Genomic DNA, 22,195 nt, shown 5'->3' with positions numbered 1-22,195 from the left:
CAAGAAGGGGAACAGACAGGAAAGACAACTGCATGAAAATGAGATTTAAAGTTACATAACACCCTCAGCGCAAGTGTTTTATGAACAATATTGTCAATTGTGCAATATCCTGTCAGCAGTCTTAAACCACAGACACCCAGGTGATCTTTAACCCGGCCGCTAAACTGCAACGACGCTCACGTTTGCTAACGTTTGTCCCGTCAGAGTGAAGAACTTACAGCACTGAAGACGGACAAGGTTTCTGGATGAGGTGGTGGCATCAACAGGACATTTGTGCAATAACACTTAATAGTTCCTAATGGTAGTAATAGAACTTAAGTGAGTGTTTGTCTGTCTATGTGCAGTTATGTGTAACCTGGCTTCAGCCCCCAGTGTGACAAAACAATCTCATCTAAGGGTCAACTTACTACATTTTTCAGAGCTTTTGACCAAACCTCACGGTCTTCAACAGCTAATGGAAGTGGCTCTCGTGTCATAAGGTGGCCCAGGTCTGGAACTTCTGTTATGTGGAGAATTTCGCAGCTAAAGAGGCAGATACCCCCCTCAGGAGTGGGCGAAGAGGAAACCAGAGATAAAGCAGGTGAACACAACTCCAATGGCATGATAATGTTGTCGTGTCTGTTCGATGTGTAAATGAGCAACAACTTTATAAACAAGTAATATAAACAAACATTTTCTGATACGAATCCCTTAAATCTGGTTATCAAAGAATGGTGACAAAGTTTTGTACTGAGCAGGACATTTTACAGACTATGTAATGGTGACACAGTTTCTAAATTACTTAATTAATGAAACTGGAGAAATATTAAAAATGACTATAGAAACAGTATTTGAGTTGTTAGCAGCATGTTTAAGGGCATTTGTTTTAATTCTAGGATAGTTTCTTTGAACTATGGCGTCACTTGTTTCACATTTGAATTGTAGATCAAATTAACAGAGAAAATATCCAATTAAATGCTCGAAACAGACGGATTTCAGGCATAAATGGTACAAAGTTCCTCCAATAAAGGAAAAGCATGGTCGTAGATTAAAACAGCAGACAGCACTTCGAAGAACTGCTGTATCAAACAGAGATCTGAACACATCTCAGCCTCTCTGTACTCTCACAGCCTGTTGATGACATTATCATGCAACCAGATTAGAAGACCATCACTCTGTCATATGCGATGTAATGTAGGAATCCTCCCAGATATCTGACAACAGGGACAGCACAGATTAAGCTGTCACAGCGTTTAATGGAAATGCTTTGAAAACCGACACAGAGTTTGGTCTGTTTATTAAGCAAGACAAGCAGTAGATGTCCTGTCGGACAGTACAAGTTCCAGCGTATCCAAGTGTGCTGTTATACTGAGCATGTTGTGTTTTTATTCCGCTTTGTTTGTTCTTGTTTCAAACGGTATGAAGGACAAACTTTTCTGTCTTGAATTTTGTGAATGCACATTGACAATTCTGGACTTCACTTAGTTGCCAATTTATAAGGTACAACTAGCTTAAACTAGTCTTATAAAACAGCCCAGCAATAAGTAAATACAAATAAAAAAAATCTAATTTATGGAGCAACAGACCCCCAACACATTTGAAATAAATGAGCGATTGAGACCATGATGACATTTTGGTGAAAAAATACACTTTTTGAATGGAGTTTCTGTTAGAGTCATTTTGGGTGGTAACATGAGTGGTACTGCACTTTAAGACACTACTTTGTGACAGTTCCACCTTGGCTTCCCTGGTGTCATTGGATAACCAGTGACCAAGGACTCACATGGATTGTGCGAGTCCTAAACAGTGTCAGATATGGTATTTCTTTAACAGCTGAAAACAACACAGTATCGAGAATGTGGCGTAGACTTATGCAGTAAACAGGAGATGAGAGGATAAACGGTTTGGAATTAATCATAATATACATTTTATTCATTAAATCTTGGTAACATAAAACTTGACTTCCATTCCACTTCCACTTCCAGATAGTCCCTACCAGCTCCTGTGTGTTCTGACTTAGGCTACTACTGGGGACATATTTCAGACTAAAGATCAGTTAAGTGGGGACGACTTGTCCAACTGGGGACAAAAGGCATGTCCCAAATTTGGAAAAAGCTGATTTTTGGATCAGTGGGTAAGGTTAGGGTTAGGAAAGTAGTGGTTATGGTTAGGGATGGGATAAGTCACCAGGAAATGAATGTGAGTCTATGGAATGTCCCCAAAAGTGACCTAAGTCAACGCATGTGTGTGTGTTTGTCAGGGCGGCTCTGTGCGTTTACAAGCTTTCTGGGACAAAAACACTGATAGAGCATCGCTGACTGAACAATTTTCATCAATAGAAACTTGCTCAACAACAACTGATAGTGTTATTTTGTGAGCTCTGTGTGTGTGTGTGTGTGTGTGTGTGTGTGTGTGTGTGTGTGTGTGTGTGTGTGTGTGTGTGTGCTATCGTCTAGCCAGTGCAACCATGATGTTTTAAATAAAGGGATGATGCACTTAATTCTCCTCAACTGACACTGCAACGTTATAGCTTCATATCTTCAATGTTCAGTCTTTTCAATTTACAGTCACTGGTTCATACATTTGTGAAAATCAAAAATCAATGAGATATTGATGAGAAGTTGAGAAGTATGTTACAATGTGGTGAAAAAACGTTGTAGTAAATTGCATTTTCTCTTCACATGAATGTGTCCTGTCACCATCAACATGACCTGCTTGTGTATGAGAGCAGCCGACGCAGGACAAAATGTTTCTACAATGATTACGACATCCTCTGATACGGGTTATGTCTGTTCTGTGTATGTGTAACATGAGCTTATATATTGGACACTTCCACTGCATGACGGTGTCAAACATAAGCCAGGGTTTTGTGTTAAAACTGGCACAGGGAGATACGCTCTCTCCAGTCTTTCCTGTTGGTTGTTGTTTTGTAGGTTTGCAGCTGGTGAGGCACTGATGAAGTGATTGGACACATCAACATATTCAGACGCCTGTTAACTCCAGACTCCAAACAAGATGACAGTGATGCATTCTACTATGAAGAAAGCCAACATGGCAATACATATATTTTAGTCTTAAAGATATTGTAGCTTATAGCTACTGTGCAAAAACCCGGGTTTATGTATATATATATCCTAATTACTTTGGTGATCTTTTTTAGTGCCACCATGAGGTTGACATTTAAGCTTTATACCTGCTAAACATCAGCATGTTAGCATTTTCATTGTGCGTGTGTTGATGTTAGCATTCAGTGCAAAGCACCACTGTGCCTAAATACAGCCTTACAGAGCTGCTAGCGCATCTGTAGACTCTTAGTCTTGTTTATACTAATAAGGTGAAAAAGTCCTTTCATTTCAGGGCTCAGTAACTTTAACTCATAAACACAGTGTACAATCTATATCATAGCTAGAGATAATCTTATATGACTGGTTTATGGTGAGGAAGAAAGAGTTCGACCAGTTATATCTGTAAAGAGAGAAGGCCCAGATAACACAGGATGGGCATATGAAGTGCAGACTGGCAATTAACTGAAAACACAGGCGGCTGTGAGTTTATAAAATCCCTTGAAGTAATGCAACACAGCAGTACTGCAGGGTGAAAGTATGAACTACAGCAGAAAATGAACAGGGGCCTTGGACCAAAATGAAAAAGGTTTACTATTTAAACAATGATCTGATTACGTCATCTGATTCCTTGTTTTGTCCAACCAACAGTCCACAAGCCAAAGATATTCAATTAATTATCATAAAATACCAAGAAAACCAGCTCATAAAGACTCATATTCAAGAAGCTGGAATCAGTGTTTTCTTTTGGGCAGTCTTGCTTAAAAATGACCAATTGATTATGAACGATTAATTGATTATCAAACATGTTTCTGATTTATTTTCTGTTAATCGACTAACAGTTTCAGAGTGTAACGTACGTTTCATGAACCGTCCTCTCTCTGCAGTCTGCCACAGCCAAACAGAAACGTGTCAGTGCATAGTCTGACACAAAATCAAAGAACCTCACTGAGAATATTACTCGTCACATGAAAGATGGAAAAAGAATCTGAATCTTGCAGATTACATTACATTACATTTCTGAGAAGTGATTCAGAGCCTTTGCTGCGCTTCAGGGTTTAGTGAACTCCGACGCTCCTCATCAGTTTGACCGGACTGACGACAGCAGCATGTACAGAACAGACTAAAGTGTGTCATTCAGCCTCGGTCCAAACTGTGCAATGTGTGATTCAAACCCTTTAACAAACAGCGGCGCAGAAGAAGAGGTTAAAGTACCAAGTACACCACATATGCCAAGCCACGCGCCTGATAACAAAAGAGGGTCTTCAGGGGGAGACCCTCTTTGTCATGACAGTGATAAAGTATTATGTGCAACTTGTGGTTATGTGTGACAATCGTGAAAATCAGGGAAATCCTAAAAACATCTTCCAGCCCTGGAAATGTTTAAGAACATTTACATTATCTCGACACTTTTGGGAAAAATATATATACAGTGCTCAACAAATTCATTAGACCACCTGTCATAAAAATGAGAAAACATAAATATTTGAGAAATCTGTCAAAAACTTGTTTCAAACTAAAAATTGTATTGTTATTTATTAGGCAAATAACAAACTGGAACAATTAAATAGTCCTTATTCACATATATTAACCAAAAATCTTAATATTTTGTACGACCTCCTTTGGCCCTGATGACAGCTTTCATTCTTGCAACCACAAAACAAATTTTTCTGTTTAGGAATGCAAGTAAATAACTGTAATTTGGCATCTCAATCAAAAAATAATAATGTGCTTTACTATTTTTTCGGCTATAACAGTAAATCTGAGAATTCATGTATAACAACAATAATTATATTTTAGCATTAAAGATATCATTTTGATTAAAGAGCTTGGCTTGCACATACTGGTGGATTAACCATTACAGAAACATAAAATATTTTGGTAATCAGCAATACTGTTCATTTAGGGCAGCGGTGGCAAACACCTTACACTGGGTGGTGGTCTAATACATTTGTCAAGCACTGTATATATATTTAAAAAAAAATAATAATTGTATTAAAAAATACTATTCTTAAAAGTACAATAATCGCCTTTGTAATATTCTTACATGCAAATTAAGAGATAAATATATTATACATGGAGGTGCATCTTTGTTCATAGGTGCACAACAGGAAGAATAAATTAAGTTCCTATTTAAAAGCTGCTTCTTGTGGGTTGTACCAGGTTCATGGGGGCTGGTGGGATGTGAGAGTCTGAGGACTGAGGACAGAATAGACAGGTATAGTACCCCTGTTGGAAAGCCCAGCAGTGACACCTAGTGGACTGAAACAGGAGTGAAACGTTCAAGAGACCCTGCTGCTTCGCCCAATCACTGTCCACCAGAGGAGTGGACAGTTCAAGGACAGCTTTCTGTGTGGGGTTCAGAACACGTCCTGTTGTAGCCATTCGTAGAGTTAATTGGCACGACGTAGCAGCTAATTAGCCAACTCCAAAGTTTGTGTCACTCTAGCTGCTCAACTGACATGATTCTGTCATTATTCGGCTTCAGTGTTGATTAAATGTTCATATTTTGAACTTATTGTTCAACATCATGTTTACTGTTGTGCAGTTGTTGGTTTAATGTGTCTATAGAGTATTGCTGTATTGAATCGCTCAATGCTGCTTCATGCCACCACATAACTTGTGTTTTGGTTGAGTTAGAGATCCCCACTGCCCCCACCACCACCACCACCATCACCATCAACACAAAAACAAAAAATGTGTATAAAATTACAAATTACTATTTTTCCTGATATTTTTAGGAGCACAATTCTATGTCCGTATTATTATTTTCTTTTAAATAAATAAAGATTATAATAAAGAACTTCTAAACTAACCCTTAAATTTAGTTTTCTTCTTAACAGAAATTAATTGAATTATTGTATATTATAGTTATATATATAAATATTCTTGCACCCTTAAAATCAAGAGGGCTTCACGACCCCCTGTGGAGCTTTGGCAACCCCTAGTGGGGGTCGCGACCCCTAGGTTGGGAAACACTGAGTTAGACAATGTGTGAAGTATTGTTAGGTATTGTTAGGAAACACAAAGCACCAGAATTGGAGACCAGGTGAATCCTGAATCCAATTCTGGTGCTTTGTGTTTCCACTTGCTTTGTGTGCTAATGTCAGCATGCTAACATGCTGATGTTTATCAGGTGATGTTAATGTTAATAGGATCACCAAAGTCAGTAGGAATTAACACCTGTACAAAATGGTGTGCCAGTCTATCTAGGAGGTACATAGATAATTTACTGGATAAGTGAAAACTTTGACCTGCTGGTGGCGCCAGATGAAAAGTCAAGGGATCACAAAGGTCATCTGTATTCATCCTCTGGGGATCATCAATTATTGTACCAAATTTCATGGCAATCCATCAAATAATTGTTGAGATAATTCAATCGGGACCAAAGCAGTGGACTGAAAACACAGAAATGTCTGAGCTCCCAGCGACCCTCCAGTGGTTCCATCCCACCGTCACCACGGTTACACACACAGAGAACAGAGAGAAGAGATATATGTGTCAGGGAACGCCGTCTCCACGACGACAGTAAACAGGTCTGTCAGTGTGACTTACACACAGGTGAAACATTAGCCGGGCCGAGAGAAAGAAACCGCACACACTGACACACACACACTGGTCAGGACAGATGGCGGATTCTCAGCGGACATCTGGACCCATCAACTTTGTGCATCAAGATGAAATCTGGTAAACCTGCTAACTGCCTCTTTATTTCAGTGCTGTGTATCATTTGTTTTTTTTTTAATCACTCTTCCTGAAAAAAGCTGAGCATTTGGAAAGATGTTCTTACCTAGATTTGGTGGTGGGGGGGGGGGGGGGGGGGACTGGATGTTGACTGGAGTTCTGATCTTTTTCTTCTTTTAAAACATATTAGATGTGCAATTGCCTGGCTATGTATGTATGCGTGTTGTGAATTACTACTATTACTGTTATTGTTGTTAGTATTGTTATCATTACCATCATTATTCTTATTTTTTTCATTCTCACTTCATCCTCCTCCTTTTCTTTTCTTTTTAATCTTCATGTAAAGTGCATTGTGATATTTAGGCTTTAAGTTATCAGCCATTTATTACTTTCTTAGCATTCAACAACTATAGCTCCCATGAGTCTTGCTGGAGCTGGACCTTCAGCTCAGCTTTCTATGGATTTAAGTGAAGGTTAGATGATAAGAAGGTTTTTGCGGCCTGTTTGGAGTCAGTGGTAGAAAAGCAAACAGTGCCGCAAGTGGTAGAAACACCTGTTTCATTTCCCTTTCAGTGCTCTATACAGCAGGATGTCACATATACAAACTTACTGTGTGTGTGTGTGTGTGTGTGTGTCTCTGTGTGTGTGTGTGTGTGCATAGGAAAGCACATGTAAAAGTTGAGAAGGATTCGGCTAAAGTCTGGCCCAAGAAGTGGGGCTTCCTGACCGAGGTCTACAAGGAGGTATACACACACACACACACACACACACACACACACACACACACACACACACACACACACACACACACACAAACAGTTACAAGACACTGAAATACAGTGAAGAAATGATGAGACAGGGAGACATAGTTTGCCTTTGCAGAAGGAGTCCCGGGGTCTATAGAGGGCTGTCACACACTGCCCTCTACTGTTGAAAGAGTACCACAGCAAGTGTATTATGTAGACAAGACACCAATTACACATATTAGCAACAAAGAAATTGTCCCCCCAAAAGAAAACATAAACCTTGGCTGAAGTAGGATTGCATTCACACAAATGTGATCACACATTAGAGGCCATCACACAAGCACAAAACCTTTTCTGTTATATGTATTTCAGTATAAACGGGAGAGTGAGAATCTGAAGGAGGCAGTCAGAGTGGAGCTTCCCCATGACCGGGCAGCACGACCTCCGACCCCTCCAGAGAAATACATCCACGTACGATATCTATCTATCTATCTATCTATCTATCTATCTATCTGTCTGTCTATCTGTCTGTCTGTCTGTCTGTCTGACTGTCGATCTATCTATCTAACAAACTTTCACATGTTTCTTTCCTCCAGGTTGGCCCCTCTCCTCCACTTCCTCAGACAACTCAGGCCCTGATTGGTTGGCGTTCAGGTCACGCATATCTGCAGCTGGAGAAGTATGACATGGTGAATCATGGGAGGCGTAGTTTTCTGAAGGAGCTGGGCTGGCCTCCCGACGCTTGCAGCTGACTGGAAGACGTTGTTCTGTGTTGTCTTGGCTAATCAGTTCTCAGTATTGAATGTGGAGGATAAACAGAAGGCAATGTAGTATTAGATAAAGATGTGAATAAAACCAACCATGAGATTATATATATTTTAAAAAGCATACAAGTTAATTTGTGTGTCACAGGATAACAGATGTGGTAGGACTGTTCTGTCCCTCTATAACTGTTGTTCTTCATTATACAGTTCACAAAGGTTAAAGAGAAAGTTAGAAATGCACAGTTTGTTCTCTGATCAGTTATCATTTGCTTCCTGAGCTTTGGCCCAGTGTTTTGATTATAGCTCATCATCACATCATTGGATCACAAGGGACATTATCCACAGATAATCTTTAGTTTGGGGCAATACCAAATCATGTGGAGAAATGTACTCTTGTCAAGCTTACAATGCTAACAGAGATCAGTGTTAAGAGCAGTATCCATCGTATACATTTTGACAGAAGTAAAGTATATATTCTATGACTGGAATTAAAAGTGATCATTTTCTTCCTCACTGATTTTGAACATTTATGTATTGCCTCCAAAATGTAATCCCGCTCTTTCTTTTAATTGATTCACAGTTGTTCCCCAATCTTCTTCTGGTTCACCTCTTAATCTCAGTGTCTGCTGACCTGATTATACATTTTGGTCAATTATTACCAATATCATATATCTTGATTTTAATATCTGCAGTTATTCTTAATTTACCGTGATCTAGCCAGTCTATGTGGCCTATTTCTCACTCTCAAATCTATTCAGAAACTGATTTGTTGAAAACAATTTTAAAGTACCTCTTCACTCAAAAATGTCACAGTCATTGTACAATACCAGATCAAAACACTGCACAATGTAATTCGGCAGAAAGCTGATATGAAACAGGTACAAATACTACTAAAACTACAACAAACAATAAGAAGAAGAAGAAGAAGAAGAAGAAGAAGAAGAAGAAGATACATTTTCATGTAATCTGTAAAATAGAAGTAATTGAAATTCTTATATTTAGAAATATTACGCATCATGTATTTAAACGGTTTCTGCTCGTTTGTGAAATTCCCCCTGAAAGCATGTCTCACGCATGACTCACGTAATAGCGCTGACGTAATGACATCACGAGGCCTGTGCGGCAAAGCGGAAGAAGAGACAAAAACAACAACAGCGGCAGCAGCAGCCCTCCGGCTCGGCGACGATAGTTGACAAGGAAGACAAGAGAGCAATTTAGCGATTACCTGTTCGGTATCACAAAGTGCCGGCGGTTTGTGAACGGTTAAATCACCCGTTATAGCTCACATTTAATAACAAAATGTCGTTGTTTGGTAAGTTATTCGGCAGCGGGGGTAAGGGTGGGAAAGCGCCGACACCCCAGGAGGCTGTCCAGCGACTCCGAGAGACCGAGGAAATGTTGGCCAAAAAACAGGATTTTTTAGAGAAGAAAATTGACCAGGAGCTCCTGACGGCGAAGAAGAACGGCACGAAAAACAAACGAGGTGAGGAAAAAGGTTCTGAACTTCGTGGTTTGACGGGTTTGACAAACCGCTAGTTAAGTTTGGTAGTTAGCCCGCAGGCTAACGGAAGAGGAAGGAACATGAAAGTTGGCAGTTGACAGGCTGCCTACCTGAACACAGGTCTGTCACCACCACCACGGCCGCCAGACTCCATTTTTAAATGTCTATTTTAAAGGAAGCACAGGAAGCTGTAGACTCCTAAACTGTGAAAAGTCTACTGACCAGCCAAAATTAAGCATAAGTTTGAAAAACTGTGACCTGCGACTTGCTTTTAGTAATATAACTAACATTCTAGGTAAGAGTATCCAGGTATTACACTTAACATTTGCATAATATTACACGTTCGTACTCTTTCCTTTTCATTTCTGTTTCATGCTACTGCTACTTCTGTCTACTCCGTATGATTGTGCCTGTCATATATTACCATAATATTCAAGACAGAGTTAAGTAGTACCTACAGCTCTGTTGAAAGTATTTCCAGAATCCTCAAAGGCTATTCTAACTATCTGGATAAAATATTTAGCCGGCTACATGATAAAAAAAAAATACTTTTAACCCATTTCCCCAGTAGTGACTCTGTTCTGATCTGAACAAAGATGGTAGCTAAAGATGACAAAGTTTCCTACTATTTCCTTCCGTGATTTCGATGATGAGGACACCGTTTTTATTTAATTATTTTTATATAATAAGTTTTATCATCAGATCCATTTGTCTATATTTATTTTACCCTCTATTATTTAATAATGCAATTTCAACACGTTATAGGGAAGTCACAACTTGGATTGGAAATATTTTTAACTTGTAGGCAGTAGGAGACTTTTCTGTAAATAACTTTTAAAAGAGTGTCCATGTGTGTTTTTCTAGCATTGTCCATTCACATGAAATATTTGTAGCCCTTTATACCTGTGAAGGTCACCATATGAAGCGTGTTGTCATGCACAGAAGTATGCAATGGGGCTACAATTGCCTTTGATTTTTAATGGATTATTTACTCTATGAAATAACAATATGTCATCATGGCATGGCAGGTATTTGCTATCTAGCATAGCAATACCTGTCACAGGGAGAGGCCACAGTTGCCTACAAGGCTGTGACTGACTTATGTTCAGGTTTGTGCCTAAACAAGTTTTGAATGTGCCTGTGAAGGCTGTGACACTGGTTTCACACTGTTTAGGCCCATAGTCGACCATTCAGCTCATTCACAACACTGTTGATGAAATATAAACCAGCAAGTTCAGTTGAAGGCCTATGAAACTCTCGGGCACTTCACAGCAATGTAAACTCCTAAAAAGGCATGATTTACCAACTCTGGAAAGCTGCCATGGAAGCAATAACACTTGAGAGGAAAACGGTAGAAATAGCACATTGTTATGTGGTACTGGGTGTTCTACCAGGAAAAAAACTGAAATATGCTTTAAAAAACACTTTAATTTGCAGCAGATTTTAGCCGCCATAAACAGTCACCCATTTGGTAAAAATAATAGTAGCTTGTATTCTATGTCTTGCATAGACAGAGGTGCAATTGGCCCAAACTTTGTTTTCAGGAATTTATAAGCCAATTTAAAATTTGTTTTTGTTTAAAAAACAAAAACAAATTTTGGTTCTTGTTAGTTTGGAACGATTCTCAGTACAAACACTTAGCCCGGTGATGCCCTGGTGAGCAGTATAGGATGTGCACTCCCTCTCAGCCAATGCATCCTGGGACAGGCTCCAGCCCCTCATAACTGTGAATAGGATAATCAGGTATAGGTGATGGATGGATGAACACATAAAAGGAAAATATGAGGGCATGCAGACGTGGCTTTCTGTAAATGAGCCTGCAAGCTATTTAGTTTGCTAACAGTTTGTTCAGGTTAACTGATGTGACACTTCTCCTGTTTCAGTAATGTTATGGAGAAGAGACTAGAGCTAAAGACAAGAAAGCTGACTGTCATGTTAACCTTAAGTCAGAAACCACTCTCAGATGGTTTACATTGATTGAAAATGTTGCTCAGTAAATTTACAGTATCCAGTTGTCAATTACATATAAAGGTGTGCTAGTATAGAGGTTTTACTATATATAATAGTGACTGGTACTAATGATAATAACATGACCAAGAATTCCTATTACCGCAACTACCGTACTTTTTAGAGGGCTGTGAGAGACCTGTTAGCTTTAGCTATCGTGGACATGTCTTGCTTTGCCGACATTAGATAGTCAACCTCCTGAAGCACAACCAGCATATTTGACGTGACTGACAAAGAGGAAACTGGTTGCCTTAAGATCTCACACATTATGTTCTTCTTTCTTCAGCTCTGACTGCGGTGAATGTTTTATTTCATCTTTTGGAGAACGAGACCAGTACCACATTTGTTGCATTTGCTTTGTGCAGAGGGGCGGATGGTGTAAGTGGCACAGTACAACAACAGTACAACTGTGCCACGGCCCATCACTGTTACTTTCTGTGTGCATTTACACAGGTCCTGCCCTTTCAAAAAATATTTTAACCATTAACACCCAAAAGAAGTCAGAACATGTATGAAAACGCACAAATACTTTTAGCAACCAACAGGCTCCTATTTACGATGTTACGTATATTTTATGTTAGTGCTTTTGCGGAGTCCAACAACGTTGCATCATACAGTTCAATGCATTGTCACATTTGTTAGACTGGATAAAATCCAATACGAACAGAGTGTGAAGTTTTAAAAATAAATTTCACTATCATTTAATGATTATTCAGCTGATAGTAGTGTTTCAGAAGATTTTTTTCAAAATAGTGTGATAAAACCATCTGCCATGATATTTTTGGCAAATATGACATGACGCTAAAATACAGCCAGCTGTGGTTGCTGGGAAATCTGTGATCCAACCACAAATCCTCTCCAGAAAAAAAAGCACAACACCAACACTGAGACCACTAGCACTATGATCTCGTTTACAACTGGTTTTAAAAGTCCCTGTCTGAATTACATGGTACACCAGCTTCCAACGCTGAAACCTGATTTTCAACATAGTTCGTCCTGTCACTTAACAACAACAATACGTGCAATAGATAAATTCTTCGTGGCAAACACACCAAACCCACCATGATAACAGCATCTGCACGGTGGCCCTCTTAGGTTTAACTACTTCGTGTTTCCACATTTTATGACTATACTTCACCTCCTTCTTGTTGTTTTACATCAGGGATTTTAATAGTGCTCTTTGGCTTTGTTTTTTCCACTTGGGTTTTTCCTCCAAGCTACAGAGAGTTGAAACAGAACTGAAGAATAATATCATGGTGAGAAATGACTATGTAACAGCTTCTGCTTTACGTCAGCAGTATATTCTTAAATAGGTTTTACAGACAACCCATCATCAAAAAGCCTTTTTCTCTAGTTGAAAATATTCCACAACAGCCAGTAAATGGATTCATTTCTCCGAAGTGTCAGCAACAATAACATTTCAGTTGAGTAGAGTTCATGGAGGTGACCATGTGACAGACAAAACGGACTGTACTTGTGAATCAGACTTTATACGTAGGGTCAGTCACTTCTGTAAAATGCCACAGAGGTTGTCGGTAGAATAGAGCAGGACAACAGTAAAAACAGTGGGTCACCAACCTTGTGAAATTCAAGGCAGGCGGTTTGAATGCAGCTTTGCAAGCCAGATAATCTAATAATTGTTTGTGTGATGTTGGGTAATGATGTTATCAGTCCAGGAAAAGGGTCGGCTGCTGATATAATCTAATCAAACTGGAACTGTCAGCCGCTGTCTGGCTCCTGGTGGACCAGACTGACCACACACAGTAGATTGATAAAGGTGTGTGTGTGTGTGTGGGTGTGTGTGTGTGATAAAGCCTAGTTATATGTTAAAACCAGCAGATTTTGATTACACGTTGGGTATCAACAACAAATTAAATCAATCTGGACCAAAGTGGTGGGCCAACTGACCAACATTACCAAGCCTCTAGCGTGGCTAAAAAAATGTTTTGGGCATAAAACACAATCATCACATTGGCACTATAATCGGGTAACATTTCATGGCATGACACCCTTTCATGCCATCGTCAGTTGTATACCACAAAATGAATCAGTCTTTGTGGTTTGTGTTTACATGCAGAGCCTACATTTCAGAAGCACCATGTTGACAGGAAACCTGGTGGAGGTTTCCTGTCAACATGGTGCTTTTTCAATTGAAAGGATTAAGAATAACCAGGTTAATACAGGAAGACTGTGTTAGAAATACTGATTACTTGATATCCTGATCCTGTATACTATTACCTGTGTTTCTAAAACACTTTTTTAAGTCTGAGTGTGTGTACATTTGCGGGACTCTGCTCTTGGACAGCATTGCTGTGGCAGCAACAAAGCAGGATTAAAGCAAAGATAATTGCTTATGTCTGTGCATCTTTGTATAAACAAATCTATCTAAAAACAAAATATACACTACTAACTGGCACTCCTGTTTCGAAGTGTCTGAATCAGATAACAGCAGCCTTCCACTGAACTTTCCACTACGTCATCTTTACTGTAGTTAAACTCATTTTAGTTACCTGTTGCTACTCAAGAGGGCAACAGCAAGTAGAAAGTATTATATGGCTAAACCCAAATCCTTATCTTAACTAATGTTAACTTTGATCTCTTTTTAAAGCTAAACCTTATGTAACTTCAATCTCATCTTCTAATCTTAATTCTAAAGCTGTAATCCAAACACACTCCAGCCGACACACTTATTTCTTGTTACTTCATCACCCCTCCTCCTCAGCACATATGACTCAGCAGGATTGTCACTGGCTCCCTTGATGAGGTGATTCCCATGACAGCACCAAAGGGGACTTCCCTGTTTCTGGTTTATTCCCTGTTTATTATCATGTCTGTGTATTTAAACCTACCTGACATGCTACATAAAGAATATACAGTAACAAGGAGAGCGGGAACAACCAGTGAATTCATCGATTGGTTAATTGACAGAATGTTGGTTGCTAACAATTTTGAGACTCAAGGAGAACAATTGCAGAAATGCCATATTCACTTGTTCCAGTTTAAAATGTGAGGCCTTCCTCTATTCATGTTATTGTAAATTGAATATCTTTGAGTTTTAGACGGTTTGTTTAGTTATTTTCATTATCTATTAATCTGTGTAGTCTATTAAAGGTCGGAATACAGTGAAAAGATCAAAATTCCCAGAGCGCTTCTTTAAATTGCCTGTTTTGTCTGATCAACAGTCAGATCAAATTTTGGCATATTTGTTTCATAAATGGCTTAAACAATAATTTATTGTCAGTTCATTTTCTAATGATTGACTAATCAACTCATTGTTTCAACACATGCTACAAACGTCACTTTTTCGCAATCAACCAAAACCAGTCAGAGGGGTCCTTTCCAGTGGTGGAAATCCCAGCCAATCCAACAGTTGCCTCAGGTTTCCCAAATATTACTCTGCCAGTTAATTTGGATGAGGCCAGTCCTCTGTGTGTGTGAGGGGACAAACCTAAAACAGCCTGACTGAAGCAAACTGCGTCTGCAGGCAGACATTTGGCTCAGACAGGATTTTATCAGATTAACAGAGTCCTGCTCCATTAGGACAAACACTGTAATTCAACATGCAAACAATTCTCTGCAGCTCATCTCACAGCAGTACAACTCCTCCTGCTCCTAATCTGTCCTTCCACCACTAAGCAAGCTGCTTCTGCTGCATTGTCACGTAGAACCAAAGGTCTGCTGGTCATGGCTTCATGTTCTGGTTGTGCTGTGGCTCGTTGTGTCTCTGTCGCAGTTCAAATTTTCACTGGAAGTGTTTCAGAAGCACCATGTCTCCAACCAGCAGAATGTGTCTTTGTCTTTGGGCTTCAGTTATGCATGCTATGCTACTGAATTGACTATTTGTCTCTGCCTTGTCTCTCGCTTTCTCACACTTCTAGGGTTTACATTTAAACCCCTGAAAGAAAAAAAGCCTTCTTAAAATACCTCATCAACACCCACTGAGTTGTTTTTATATTGAGAACATTGGCAGAGTTGTGGCTGTCTCCTGAACTAACTTTGTCTCTTCCTGTCCAGCGGCTCTACAGGCCTTGAAGAGGAAAAAGCGTTATGAGAAGCAGCTGGCTCAGATTGACGGGACGTTGTCTACTATTGAGTTCCAGAGGGAGGCGCTAGAGAATGCCAACACCAACACAGAAGTGCTCAAGAACATGGGCTTCGCCGCCAAGGCAATGAAGGCTGCACACGAAAACATGTAAGAGAGACATTTAGAAACAAGTTACAGGTTCAATTTTCTTTTGTCTGTGCTGAGGTTATTGTAAGTAGTTATTGTAAGTATTATGAGTTACTGTATGCAGACAATACTTTGGTTGGTGGCCCAAAGATCTAAATGGCACATGGTCTACCATTGTTTTATATTGATTTATTTATACTTGTATGTATGTATGGTTACATGTTCATGTCGTCTCTCTCTCTCTCTCTGTCCTTCTGTTTCACAGGGACATAGACAAAGTAGATGATCTGATGGCGGACATCACAGAACAACAGGAAGTGGCTCAAGAAATCTCGGATGTAATTTCCAGACCGATTGGTTTTGGAGATGAGTTTGACGAGGTGAGAACAAAAACCACAACCACTTCCAGAACTCTTACCTGCGTTGAGTTGCAAAAAATGAGGACTGGCAACTCGACTTTGAGTCAAGTTGACTTGAGACATGGAGGCAAAAAGCTTAGACTTCACTTGGTCTTCACTTATGTCTCCATAACCTAATGTACTCTTCCAGTTGCAGCTGCTGGCACCAGAATAAAATGGAGAAAATTCTAAATTTATTCTAAAATGAATTAGTCTATGTCTGTGGTGTCCCTACACAAACCTTATTGCTTGATTACTTACTTGTGTTTGTGTGTGTTCAGGATGAGCTTATGGCCGAGCTGGAGGAGCTGGAACAGGAAGAGCTGGACCAAAATCTTCTGGAAATCGAAGGAACAGAGGACGTTCCTCTACCCAGCGTACCATCTACATCACTACCATCTAGACCAGGTATTATATGTCACTTTCATAAAACCTCTGTTTAATGCACACACAAATCAGAAATACTTTATTGACTTTAGCATCACTAAAGTCTACACAATATGATAATTATATTCCATGCTTTATTTCTATTTGTTCCTTTTTTTAGCCAAGAAGAAGGAGGAAGAAGACGAAGACGACATGGCGGATCTTGAGGCCTGGGCGGCTAACTAAGCTAGCTTGCCCTGCTAGCTAGCCATAGCCCCTCTCCTGTCTGTCTCTGTGCTACCAGGCTGGTCCCAGACATCTGGAAGAGAGACAGGGACTCTGGGCTACTGAGCTGGCATACTGCTCTGTCTTAAAGCTTACGTCCCACTATCTAACCGTACCCCAACCCTAAAGTATGCACTTGTGCACATATTCACTGAAATGAACCCAGGCTTTTCTACTCTGATTAATGTAACAGTAAGAATCTCTTTGCTCCAGCTGCACACTCCTCTGTTTCTAAAGGGCATAGAGCAAATGTCTGACAGCCTGTGGTTATATATATCGAAGTTCTCTTTGCGAGGAAAGACAGTGCATGAAAGTGCACTTATGTCAGGAGCGTGCAAGTGCATACTTCGAGGGAAGGGTGTGTGGGGGAACAGGGTGAGGCTTGTTTCCGGGAGGAATGTGAAGAATCAACAAATGTGTGGGGGAGAAAAGCAAAAACAGAAAGACGACATGACTCAGCCATTTTTCTGCTTCCTGCGTTGTCATCTCTCTGCTCTTCTTCAATGATGACAACCACCCATCGTCTACACCATCTCTTCTAAATCTCAACAGCAGCAAAAAAAGATAAATGATGAAAATGTAGGACTTTCTCATTGAAATATTGCTGTCAAACTAGAAAACGGTGACATGTTACAGCAGTGGAAACCCCTTGTAATGGGAGGATCCAGGGTTTGATCCCTTTCTCAGCCATTCCTCCGCAGACAACTTCATTAATCACTCTGGATCTGATCAGTTACATTTCTAAAACGTTAAAAAAATTAGGAAAACATTTTTTTATATATAAATGGTTTATTTTTTCCCATCACTGAATATTACAGTAGCACCAGTGCCTGGTTTTTACCAATTCCATCAGTACGCTTCCTAGTTGTGACTCAAATGCTAATACTGAAACAGGCTTCGCAGCTGAATTTGCTTAACAAAACATTTAACAACCAGACAGGCCAAGAGATATGAAAAAGATCCTTTTCAGAAACCATTCTTCCTCAGTCGGTTAGTGAAAGTTAGCTGTTAGCTAGCAGGCTCAATTATCAAGGCATGAGGTGCCGATGCTAGTTTCTACTTGATACCTTAGCTCAGTGGTTCCCACCTTTTTGGCTTGTGCCCCTTTAAAATAAGTCAAAAAAAACGTTTTTCCTCCTTCTTAATCCGAACTGTGCAGAAATCAACCAAAGCTACTTTCTTATATTATGACACTTTACACATTGTCAGGAGTAGTGGACCTCCAATATGGCTGCCAAAGGGCTCATAACAACACCTTGGAATTCCTCTGTTAAATTGCATGTGCCTGACACCTCGAGCGCCTTGTCTGTCTGTTTAACAGTTATTTACTCTGAGAAAATCCTACATTGTTTGAATTTAAAGATAATGTGTGTGTGAGTGTGTGTGATGTTTTTTCAGCCTTTTGACACAGTGACCTCTTGTGAATATTTAGTCAAATTGAGATGGCGAGCTGGATACTTTTTCATTTGCTCTTGACTCAGCTGTAATGCAAAATTGAGACACGAACATGAGACGTGATGGTCCCATGTCGGTTGATAAAATGGCTGTAGCTACACTTCCCTCCTATCAGCAGGTACATTTATGCATGGATGGATTGGGGTAGATCCAAAATCAAACGGATGGCTGAGACCACTTTAAACGTGACCCAAAGTCAAGTCAACATGACCTTAAATAAATAGATTAAATGAAGTACTGATTTGAAACTTTTGCTCATTTTTGTCATGCGAAATCACGTCATTTGTGAGCGTGTCGACCCCAGTCCTGATATTTAAAGACACTATTGAAAAGAAACCTGCATATGCCAATAGAGTTCTTTTCTGTTTACCTCAAATATCACTCATCTTCTATGTGGCTGCACAGACACACAGTGGGACCTGTAGCCACTTCTGCTCAGAGCTGTATCAAGAGGTTGGACGTTGGAGATTTTTCTGTGTGGCAGCAATGTCGCCCTGTGACTGGGGTTGTATACAGTTTATCTTAATAAAGATGGGATTTGATGCAAGTATCGACACTGTTGCATTTGTCCATACCTCAATCGGCGACCATCTGGAACCTGATTCTGTGTAGTTAGCAATAGTAAGCATAGTTATTCAGGCTTCTTGTCTTTCATGACAAGAACATGACAACATGAACTGTTGTAAATACAGCTGACATAGGAGTAGAGTTTAATTATGAGAGGGCCTCGATCAAATCCTTGGCAGTTCACTTTCATTGCTCAAAAGTAGACAAGAGAGAGCGACATGGAGTCTCTGGAGAACCACAGCAGGTTGGAGCTGGACACCACCGACTACACAGTTGTAGACAGTTGTTGGCCTCCATCCAGACCTCTCTAAAACCTCACCTCTGACCCATGATGCTGCTCTGCTAGCCACTACAGCCCATGTGCTAAAGAAATCTAGTGTTTTATTTATCATATAGCCAGTTGCCTCATCACATTTGATTGGATATATTTATGTAATGGCCCCTGAGTGCAGGATGAGTTATTGATAATACTTTGATTAATAACAATAATTAATGCTGGGATGCAGGATAAGAACTTGGAACTTGTTACTTTGTTAGCTTGCTAACACGGTAATGTTATAATGTCAACATATTATGTGAAACTAAATGTATAATTTTAAATGTTAACACAAAACTAGTATGTGCCACAAAGAGGCTGCTTTTGTGTAAGTCTTTATTAAGATATTCCTCACACTGTTCAGAGTCTGAGTGCTACTCAGAGGTGAGATTATACACTTGAAGAGTCACGACCTTTTACACCAAAAATCCTTTAAAGGGCATGTTTACACAAAGTTATCAGGAAACCTTGATCCCCACAAAAATGCTCTTCTGAACTTTAACCTCATTGCCTGTTGTCATGCTGGTGAGCAGAGGTTTAACATTGATGTTCACTGTAAATGGAGGACTTATAATATATTTGTTATAGAATTCAATAGTGAAACTTTGCTTTGTGTGTATATTAGGAATGTAAGTCTTTATTATGTTGTGCAAATTAGCATGTTATTACATTGTATATATGCTCCCTTATTACAAATACAATAACTTTGTCGTAATATCATTTATTTGACACTTAAATTCACATAGCTTGGATGCAGTTTTATTATTATTATTTAAATTCGACAAATCATTGAGGGCTCATTCACAATTCAAGTGTCGAATAATGTGTTTTAATGGCATAACTATGCAGGGCCACCTGTGGTTTGCACTAGCAGTTGTATTATTGACTGTATTCATAATCTACTTAAGTGATAAAGGCAAAAATAAATAATCCTACTGTATAAATAATCCTTCTTAGGAGGAAAGAAATATTCCCTGTGAGTTCAATATTTTAAAATCTGAACAAAGAGCTGTAGTGATTTGGTGACAGTGGAATGTTATGTACTATATAGACCTGAGTACACCTCGTTCCAGCCTCTGAGAGTGTTTAACAGGAATTTAGACTCAAACCCGCAAGACTTGAGACCGATTGGGTGACAGTCTGCTGTGGTCCAGATCAAGACCACTTGAAACACGCTCTTAAATTAGCTGTAGTATAGTGTTTCTACCGGTGGGCTGAGTTTAGCTGCTTCAACATGAGGCTTTGAGTCTTTCACTCCCTGTATTTCTAGGCTTATGGTATAGTATCTACATTTCCCGACCGTATATTGTAATTGTGGGACAAATTAGGCATCATTTAGCATGTGAATAGACCTGTACATATTCTAGAATATTTTCTATAAAAAAATAATCTGATCTGTTAATGAATTGGTCCGATATCTCACGTCAGTGACGTCCTCCTTGACAAAAACTTCAGTAAAACAGAACCCAAGTAACTGGAAATCTAACGAGAAAATCTTTTCATACTATAATATTTGTCAAGTTAAACACATTATCAGTGACATTGTTTATTTAGGTTGAAATATATCTCTGATTCTCCTTGCACTGTGTATACTGTATACTGTATATGTGTGTGTGTAGAATTGTCTTTTAACACTGCATCATATTTTTTGTGCAATTTCAGCGAGCAACAACGGTGCTCTCAGTGACGCTGAAACCAGGTCCAGTATGGAGAAAATACTGGAGCAAAGGCCAAGGCTGGGGTTAGAGTTTAGGTTGGGCAATGGCTATTTTTAGCACATATGCACACACACATGTATAAGGCTTAATGTTGCATTCTTTACTATATTATAATTTATTTCCGCATTTTATGTATGAAAAGTGCTTATTGATACAGGATGATCTTTGCACTTTAATGGTTTGAAGTGCTCAATCTTTAATTGGTCCTCAGTGTTTTCCAGTTTGACCACCTTGATGCGCCAAGAATCATTTGTCAGCTCCATGGTGCCCTTTTTTGATGCCTTTTAGTGTTTTTTTCTGGGCCATTTTCACTGTTTTGTAGAGTAAACCAACAAGTACACGCTCCCAAACCAACAAGCTCTGACAGGTGACACCATTCCTTAACAGACTAAACGTACTTTTAAACTGCATTTGAATTCCACCTGTTCCCAAGCAAAGAGGAGATACGTGGCTGCTTAACCAGACCGTATATCTTAGGCTAAGATATGGCTATGGCTACCTTTGGCTAAACTACATTGGTTGGCCCCACTGGCTTCATAAGTAGTGTCATCTGACTGCCATGGCCTGCTGAGTTGACCAGCTGTCATTCCTGCCTATATAGCTCCACTAGTCTTACAAATAGAATAGATTTGATTCATTTTCCACACCATTCTCTGACCTGGCGTACCTTTACACTGCCTTTGAGTCTTACCCTTGCAAAAGTAAAGAGCAGATACTCAACTTTCTTATATCTACACTGTATCTGTGTAGATTACACCACACTGGCTGGCACCATTGGCTTCATAGGCGTTTTCATCTGAATGACTCAGGTATCTGGCCCCAGGCTTTCTGTGTCACTTAGCTTATGGTAATCAAACCATGTGAGCACAGTAAAAACTAAAACAATTAGTAGATTTTGACACAGGGCCTGATGAAAATTCTTTAAAAAAAGCAAAGCAATTAATCAATTCACCACACAATTACCATTAACACACAGTCAACGTGGGGATTTTGGGGCAGTTGGACATCTTGCCTGGTTGGTAATTCAGCCTTGCATTTACCTAATGTAAACATGTTACATTATGTTATAGTAAACTATCCTCCAGTTCCAACACACATTCACCTGAGTATTTCACAACCTAGTTCAACTCACAGAACAAACACTTGCAGTACAACATTAATTCTAGTACAAGTAAG

General features: G+C 39.5%; 2 protein-coding genes across 3 annotated transcripts; both read left to right on the top strand.

The window, feature by feature from the left end:
* Window positions 1-6,669: 6,669 nt before the first annotated feature.
* Window positions 6,670-8,223, top strand: LOC139283501 (ciliary microtubule inner protein 1-like). Its single transcript, XM_070903530.1, has 4 exons — window positions 6,670-6,728; window positions 7,387-7,468; window positions 7,844-7,942; window positions 8,068-8,223. Exons 1-4 carry the CDS (start codon window positions 6,670-6,672, stop codon window positions 8,221-8,223), a joined length of 396 nt encoding a protein of 131 aa, XP_070759631.1.
* Window positions 8,224-9,387: 1,164 nt separating this feature from the next.
* On the top strand, window positions 9,388-18,970 carry LOC139282762 (charged multivesicular body protein 4b). Of its 2 annotated transcripts, none has more exons than XM_070902630.1 (5): window positions 9,388-9,718; window positions 15,758-15,935; window positions 16,180-16,294; window positions 16,594-16,720; window positions 16,860-18,970. In XM_070902630.1, exons 1-5 carry the CDS (start codon window positions 9,535-9,537, stop codon window positions 16,922-16,924), a joined length of 669 nt encoding a protein of 222 aa, XP_070758731.1. In that variant the 5' UTR covers window positions 9,388-9,534; the 3' UTR covers window positions 16,925-18,970. The 2 variants fall into 2 exon arrangements, with proteins under 2 accessions (XP_070758731.1, XP_070758732.1); XM_070902631.1 differs by having other exon boundaries at window positions 16,594-16,729.
* The last annotated feature ends 3,225 nt before the right edge of the window (window positions 18,971-22,195 follow it).

This window comes from Enoplosus armatus, chromosome 3, assembly GCF_043641665.1.
Source record: "Enoplosus armatus isolate fEnoArm2 chromosome 3, fEnoArm2.hap1, whole genome shotgun sequence".
In the NCBI taxonomy this organism is placed as follows: Eukaryota; Metazoa; Chordata; class Actinopteri; order Centrarchiformes; family Enoplosidae; genus Enoplosus; species Enoplosus armatus.
Note: the sequence above shows the minus strand (reverse complement) of the source record. Positions and strands in the feature narration are given on the sequence as shown.